Genomic DNA, 6,551 nt, shown 5'->3' with positions numbered 1-6,551 from the left:
GTTCGTTATGTCCATAAGAAAAATAACATGGGCTGCTGATGCAGAAATTTGGACTACCCTTCCCACGAATTTTTGGACCTTACTCTGCTTGTAGTGCCATCAGGTGGAGGTTTTTATCACTACTTAAGGTGTAAATAGCTTTCCACTAACCACCATTGTTTGTGGCAGTCTGTGGAGTCCTGAAGCTAGATTTGGCTTGAAAATGTCGTTCCCTAAAGAAAATAAGAATAGGCTAGGTTTGTATAGTTTGATCTATGGAGTGATCTTTTATACTGTTGAGAGACCAAGGTAAATAATAATTTAATTTAAGGCTTATGATATGACAGCCAGTTTTGGTAAATGGTAAAACGGAAAACAAGAACTTGAAATTGTCGTCTAACCAAAATTTGAAGAAAATGGACCCAAAAAATCAAGGGCCTGATGAAAAGCGAGGGCCCATTGACATTGTCGCTATTAAAAAGCAACTCTCTTCTGAAGATCTTTTCATTTCTAGTTTATTGACCAATATTCCAACTCGGGGTGTTTCTACAGCTCAAGATCTCAATAGTAACAAGGTTGGTATTGACCTGAATAGTTCTATCCTAAACATTTACACCAGGAACCTTGCTTCCAATCCTGAAAGAACGTCTAGCAGCTAAGCTCTCACAGTTCACAGGTATGTGTTAATATTTATATTTAAGGAAGGCCAGTCAGCTTATGCCATCTATTTTCAGGGAAAAAACTGGATTTGTGTGATAAGAAAATGAAAAACGAACTTAAACGAATGTTAGATAAATTGAAGAAGAAGAAACTAAAAAGGAAAAATAACAAGATGAGGTCCAAAATTGCAAAACTTGCACAAGCCACCATGGCAGCATCTGTGACACCAACCTCTGATCTTACAGAATTTGTCAAAACAGAAATCCCTGAGCCAAGAGTAGCAAGTACTCTGCTTGCACAATTGGCTGCTTGGCCAATTTTCAACAGTGAAGCCTGCCTAATTTTTGAGCAAATTTGATTTTGGAGAACTATCTACTCCCTCACCCATCCTGAAAAAACCACGTTAGATCCAAAAGTGGCAGTGATTAAAATAAAATAAAAGTCAATGAAAAAGTGAAAATCTTGGAAGGTAAAAGTGAAGTTGAGAAGGAAAGAAGCATGGAAGAGAAACAAGCATGGGAAGGTGCTCTGCAAAGAGCTGAGGGTGTCAAGGTAAACTTTCAATTTGACAAATACTTTTTTTAACATCTCCATAAAATTTTACCTTTCTGTATTGCAATAGGTAAAAGACAATGTGGAATTGCTTGCTAAATCAGTTAAGAAACGAAATAATATCAAATCACAAAGTAAAAAGAAGTGAGCTGAACGCATCGGAGAACAGAAAAAGAGGAAAGCCAAGATTAAGAAAAAGAAAAATGAAAAGAAAGAACAAACTAATGAAAAATGGCTAATTTATCGTATGAATGACCGATGCTGACTCGTGTTCTATCATCTGCAAGACATGTCGTAAAAGTTTATATAAAAATACACTGGCATACCTTCCATGATCGTGGAAAATTTGAAGAAAAAAATTCTTGGATTCATTTTAAAACGTTTAGTGACGTCATTAATTAGAGACTCATAAAAAAAGGTCTTTTATGGTCGAAAACAATTAAAATTTATTTGTCATCAGTAGCTTTGTTAACGTAAAGTGCAAAGCTTCCTTAAATTTCAGTGTAGTAGTATGTGATTTGTAATTTGGTAACCAATAGTTCATTGAAAATGTGCATAAGGGGAAGCCAAGACATAAGATTATAATATTATTCCTATTAACATTATTTATCAAATGTTAATAATAATGAACCAATCTACATGTAAACATATACTAGTTTTAACACCCGCCAAAAGTCCCTCAACCCTATTTCTATTGGCGTTCATGCATGTAGTTCTTTCCTTTGTCCGCGAGAGGCACTACAACCAGAGTAAGTATTTGGCTTTTTCTGCTGTCAGTAGGGATAGGGCTAAAAGCATAGCAAACAACGAACCAGTGGTCTTTATCTATGACACCACGGACGAAACCCTAAGAAAAGGAGATCTGGCAATGTAGCTAGACATTTATGTCTTATAATCAGTCGTGAAAACATTAATCGAACTTTGTACGTTATTTTCGGGACTAGAAGTATTGAATTGAAATACAATAACAACTTTGTATTTGTTCTGTAGAAATGTCACTCAATTACAAACAACAGTTGGCAACGCTCTTAAATTCTGGTAAGTGTTCGTTATATCGTAATGGAGAATTTCTAAATTCTTTTTCTCATAGGCGGGTTTCACAAGGATCAAGCGGAAAAGTTTCGCTTAATATTAGAAAGCTTATTGAAACTTGAAGATCCCGAAGGACTAGTTGAAGGATTAAAGGCATTAATTGAAACCATTGTTCATGAAAATGTTTCACTTGTTATCAGTCGTCAACTGTTGTCTGAAATAAGTTGCCATGTACCAAAGTTGTCGGATGAGATGGGCAAATCTGTTTGCAGCTTTGCTCTTGGAAAAATTCAACCAAGAGTCATTTCTTTTGAAGAACAAGTTGCTTCTATACGTCAGCATTTGGCAGACATTTATGAAAGAGAACAATGCTGGAAAGATGCTGCTAATGTCTTGGTAGGGATACCATTGGAAACTGGCCAAAAGTAAAATCATTTCATAGTTCATCCTTGTATCTGTTTCATGGAAACTTTCCTATTAGGCAGTATTCTTTGGAATATAAACTTGAGACCTATCTAAAGATAGCCCGCCTCTATTTAGAAGATGATGAACCAGTGCAAGCTGAATCATTCATTAACCGGGCATCGCTTTTACAGGTAATTTATACTTCAAGTCCTGAACCTTCATTTACTCAGTGATCACACATTGTAACACCTAATACCCCAAAATCTTTTTATCTATTAGTTAATCAATGCAATTTATTATTATTTTTGTTTAGGCTGAATCCAAAAATGAACAGCTTCAAGTATATTACAAAGTGTGCTATGCTCGAGTGTTGGATTATAGACGCAAATTTATTGAAGCTGCCCAACGTTATAACGAACTCTCTTATCGAAGCATAATTCACGACGATGAAAGAATGACAGCTTTGAGGAATGCATTAATATGCACGATATTAGCATCCGCAGGACAGCAGAGAAGCCGAATGCTTGCAACTTTATTCAAAGATGAGCGTTGTCAACAACTTCAAGCGTATTGCATATTGGAGAAAATGTATCTCGATCGTATTATACGCAGAAAAGAACTTGTTCAGCTTGACTCGCTCTTGCAACCCCATCAAAAAGCTAAAACAGCTGACGGTAATTTAATCTTAGTATGGTATAGTAATTGTGCTCAATTAGAACTGGCAATAGGTTCTTCAATCCTGGATCGGGCGGTCACGGAACACAACCTTTTGGCAGCGAGTAAGCTTTACAACAACATAACTTTCATGGAACTTGGAGCTTTGTTAGAGGTAGATCCTCTTAAAGCCGAGAAAATCGCATCGCAAATGATAACTGAAGGCCGAATGAACGGCTCAGTTGATCAAATAGATTCTATCGTGCACTTTGAAAGTATGTTTGTTATTCTTTTTATACATAAAACCGTTCTGGTATACTTTTTAACAGTAATATCTTAATTTGCAGGTCGTGAGGTTTTACCAGCCTGGGATCGTCAAATCCAATCCCTTTGTTACCAAGTGAACAATATAATCGAAAAAATAACCAATGTAGCACCGGAATGGATGTCTAAATCAATAGACGAGCAAATGGTACATTAACTTGTGTGTATAGTTGTGTACATATCCATGGAATTGTTTACAGTAAAGATGCTTTAGATAGCAAAGCTTCGGTTTTACATATCATAGATTTTACGTCGACATAAAATAATACCCACAATTTACGTTCCAGCGCATCAACATAATCACTTTTGAAAACAGCCAATTTGATTTTAAATTCTCTATTACGAGGTCTCAATTGTTTCTGAACGTCTTCGCGTAATATGTCAATGGAATCCAGATTCGCTTTGACACATGAGAGATTAGTAAATTTCTGTGTGCCGCAAGTTAACGGACCTTCGAATAGCAAATTTTCTAGTTTTACCACCTGCCTTTCTCTAAAAAACGATTAAGCAAATTAACTCCATGTTGTTTATAATGTACCAAAAATCGGAAACCGATATACTTACACATCCTTTAGTCGACTCACAACTCTTTCCCTGTGCTGCCCTACATGCAACTTCGTTACGTTATATTGGTTTTCCAACAAAATAGCCAAATGACTTAGCTCTCCATAGTCTATTGGCACATTTTCTTGCTTATATTCAAGACCCAACATCATTTTCAGTGTACAGGATATCTCGTCGTGTTTAGGAATGGTATTTCTGTTTCGATGATTATCCTCCAATTTCACAAGTCGATTCAATAAACCCTGCATCAAAATAATGAAAGAGTGAAAGAAGGAAAAGAAACTTAGAAATGATCTTTACCGTTCTCTCAGAAAGCTGGCATTCGGCCCCAGATAGGTATTGGGAAACGTTCTGTAAAGCAGATAGTAAAGTTTTCATCTGTTGTCCTTCCAGCCGTAACGCAAGTAATACTAATTGCTCTCTTGCCCATTGTTCAACAAGTAGACAAAGGAATCCTTTCTGCTTGACAAGAAAATATTCTTGTCTAATAAGCTTTAAGCTACAGTCCCCAATGATGATGGAAGAAAAACGTAAGTGTGTAGCTTTGGAGATAGAATTCACTACGCAATTCTTCAGTGATGCCAATTCTTTTGAGGAAGGCAAATTTTCCGGTTCCAAGGAATTCGGGTGATTTCTAAATAATGCACATTAAACATTTTATGCAACTTTCAATAGAAAATAATGGTAGTTGAACTAAAACAATACAGTATTTGCACGACATAAAGCTTCGATGCCGAATACAAAAACTCACCTGTTTTCAACAAGACAACGTGACGCAAATCTTCCATCAGTAAGTGCGGAAAATATTTGGCAGCTCAAATCAAGAGCATTTCTCAGCGACAAAACTTCAGTTTCATTGACAATTCTATCTTCTTCACATAGTGGTAATCTGAAATATATGGGTCAATTCAGCTACAGTTCATAAATTCGTAAAATTTTGACCTACTGATGCTGTAACCAATTTAGTTCCCAATTTTGAACCGACCGCCTCTTTTCATCAAGGTCTAAGAGACATCCAAAATCATTTTGTCCGATTTGTAAAAATGCACATATTTCTAAGCCTGAATTTTGTCCCATTTGCCCCATATTCTTTAAATCAAATGACATTAGGAGAGAACCAGAGAACAATGCTTGCAGATTCTTAAATAGTAACCTGTTCGAATTGTCTGTTGGCATAATTGGTCAAACTTGCAGTACATTCTTCCTCCAAGAACAAGTATTGCTTGAAAGAATGTTGGCAGAGAAGTTTCTCTTCCCTCAGGAATTTCATTATGTTTGATGATGTTTGATATACAGATAGCAAAGTTTCATTAGCCAATGCTTCCTTAGATTTCAACTTGGACAGAACATTCTGATCTTTTGCTTCTTCATCCATATTGGTAGAATCAAAGTCTGCTATTTCCCTCAATATTCGTTTGGCTTTGGTACTGTAACAACACTTTCAATTTACAATAACTTACTGGTGTGAAGGAAAAATTATCTTAAATACTTGCAAATGTTCAGTTGGTTAACACAAAGTTGCCTTTGTATAAGTAGGTTGTCTTTTATTTTCTGAAGTTCTTGGAGTTCAGTTTCCAGTCCAGCTATTACGGGGGCCCCTGGTGGAGTATTTGAAGCTTCTATCAATCTTTTCCCTTCCAATACAGTGAATTTTTCTTTTTCTAGGCATTCAAACCTATTAATCATATAAATACAAATAGGCTATACAAATTTAGATTTGCATCTAACAACAGTGGTATATACTGCTTCAGCTCAGCAGAACTGAGAAGGTTTGAAGGTTTAACATTGGAGCAAAGCCAGTCGAGAAACGGCAAAGCCTCTTCAATATCGAAAAGCCAATCAAATGAAGATGGGTTGTACTTGTTGATAGTTGGATATCTAAATTCAGAAAGTTTCTGAAAAAGACTCTTCCCATGTTCTGCCATTGAAAATAAAAACCACACGTCAGGAAGTTAGGGATATTGAAAAGTTGATAACTCTAACGCAAACAAATTCCCACCCCAAGCACAGGTTTCTGGCTTATTGACTAAGAATTTTCAAATCTCAAACTAGGACGCAAACGTCCGTTTCGACAGAAGACGACATTGTAATTTCATCCGGTAGATGCCGTTTAGGGAATTGACGAATTGTTCTGATTGCAACAAACAGTACTGTTGGGGATACTGTGGGCCTGTGGCCGTCAAGGAAACGAAGAAAAACCATACGAAACTATGTAGATATGCAATATATCTTGTGAGTGTATCTGCGTATCAGTATAGATTTTAATAATAATAAATATATGTTTGGTTGAGTGACATATCCTAGTGCTGAGCTAAAATCGAGAGTTAAATTTTTTCTACTTTTTAATTTAACATTAAATTTAAATAAACTGAAAGACGTTG

The 6,551-nt window shown here is 36.1% G+C and overlaps 2 protein-coding genes and 1 long non-coding RNA gene across 4 annotated transcripts; 2 read left to right on the top strand and 1 right to left on the bottom strand.

Moving 5' to 3' along the window:
- Positions 1–210: 210 nt before the first annotated feature.
- On the top strand, positions 211–1,407 carry LOC130697033 (uncharacterized). The gene is made up of 3 exons (XR_009420965.1): positions 211–655; positions 714–1,191; positions 1,262–1,407. It is a non-coding gene; the product is annotated as an uncharacterized LOC130697033 (long non-coding RNA).
- Positions 1,408–2,071: 664 nt separating this feature from the next.
- Positions 2,072–3,840, top strand: LOC130696527 (COP9 signalosome complex subunit 4-like). Of its 2 annotated transcripts, XM_057519605.2 has the most exons (6): positions 2,072–2,229; positions 2,282–2,648; positions 2,705–2,819; positions 2,942–3,302; positions 3,357–3,557; positions 3,630–3,840. In XM_057519605.2, exons 1-6 carry the CDS (start codon positions 2,184–2,186, stop codon positions 3,761–3,763), a joined length of 1,224 nt encoding a protein of 407 aa, XP_057375588.1. In that variant the 5' UTR covers positions 2,072–2,183; the 3' UTR covers positions 3,764–3,840. The 2 variants fall into 2 exon arrangements, with proteins under 2 accessions (XP_057375588.1, XP_057375587.1); XM_057519604.2 differs by having other exon boundaries at positions 2,942–3,557.
- LOC130696525 (HAUS augmin-like complex subunit 3) lies at positions 3,753–6,189 on the bottom strand. Its single transcript, XM_057519602.2, has 8 exons — positions 5,914–6,189; positions 5,660–5,845; positions 5,324–5,597; positions 5,117–5,259; positions 4,922–5,059; positions 4,471–4,804; positions 4,171–4,412; positions 3,753–4,098 (listed from the first exon to the last, which is right to left on the bottom strand). The coding sequence occupies exons 1-8, from the start codon at positions 6,093–6,095 to the stop codon at positions 3,801–3,803; spliced, it is 1,797 nt and encodes a 598-aa protein (XP_057375585.1). The 5' UTR covers positions 6,096–6,189; the 3' UTR covers positions 3,753–3,800.
- Between the last annotated feature and the right edge of the window lie 362 nt (positions 6,190–6,551).

Source organism: Daphnia carinata, chromosome 5 (genome assembly GCF_022539665.2).
Source record: "Daphnia carinata strain CSIRO-1 chromosome 5, CSIRO_AGI_Dcar_HiC_V3, whole genome shotgun sequence".
Lineage (NCBI taxonomy): Eukaryota > Metazoa > Arthropoda > Branchiopoda > Diplostraca > Daphniidae > Daphnia > Daphnia carinata.
The sequence above is the reverse complement of the archived record's forward strand: the minus strand, read 5'-3'. Positions and strand labels throughout refer to the sequence as shown.

Bases quoted from the DNA above. Each gene is read 5' to 3' on its own strand.
- LOC130696525 (XM_057519602.2), bottom strand. From the start codon at position 6,095: ATGGCAGAACATGGGAAGAGTCTTTTTCAGAAACTTTCTGAATTTAGA. The intron at 5,598-5,659 runs GTATTTAAGATA...GTGTTGTTACAG, and splicing joins AACCAACTGAACATTTGCAA to TACCAAAGCCAAACGAATAT. The intron at 4,099-4,170 runs GTAAGTATATCG...ATCGTTTTTTAG, and splicing joins GTGAGTCGACTAAAGGATGT to AGAAAGGCAGGTGGTAAAAC.
- LOC130696527 (XM_057519604.2), top strand. From the start codon at position 2,184: ATGTCACTCAATTACAAACAACAGTTGGCAACGCTCTTAAATTCTG. The intron at 2,230-2,281 runs GTAAGTGTTCGT...TTTTTCTCATAG, and splicing joins GGCAACGCTCTTAAATTCTG to GCGGGTTTCACAAGGATCAA. The intron at 2,649-2,704 runs GTAAAATCATTT...CTTTCCTATTAG, and splicing joins CCATTGGAAACTGGCCAAAA to GCAGTATTCTTTGGAATATA.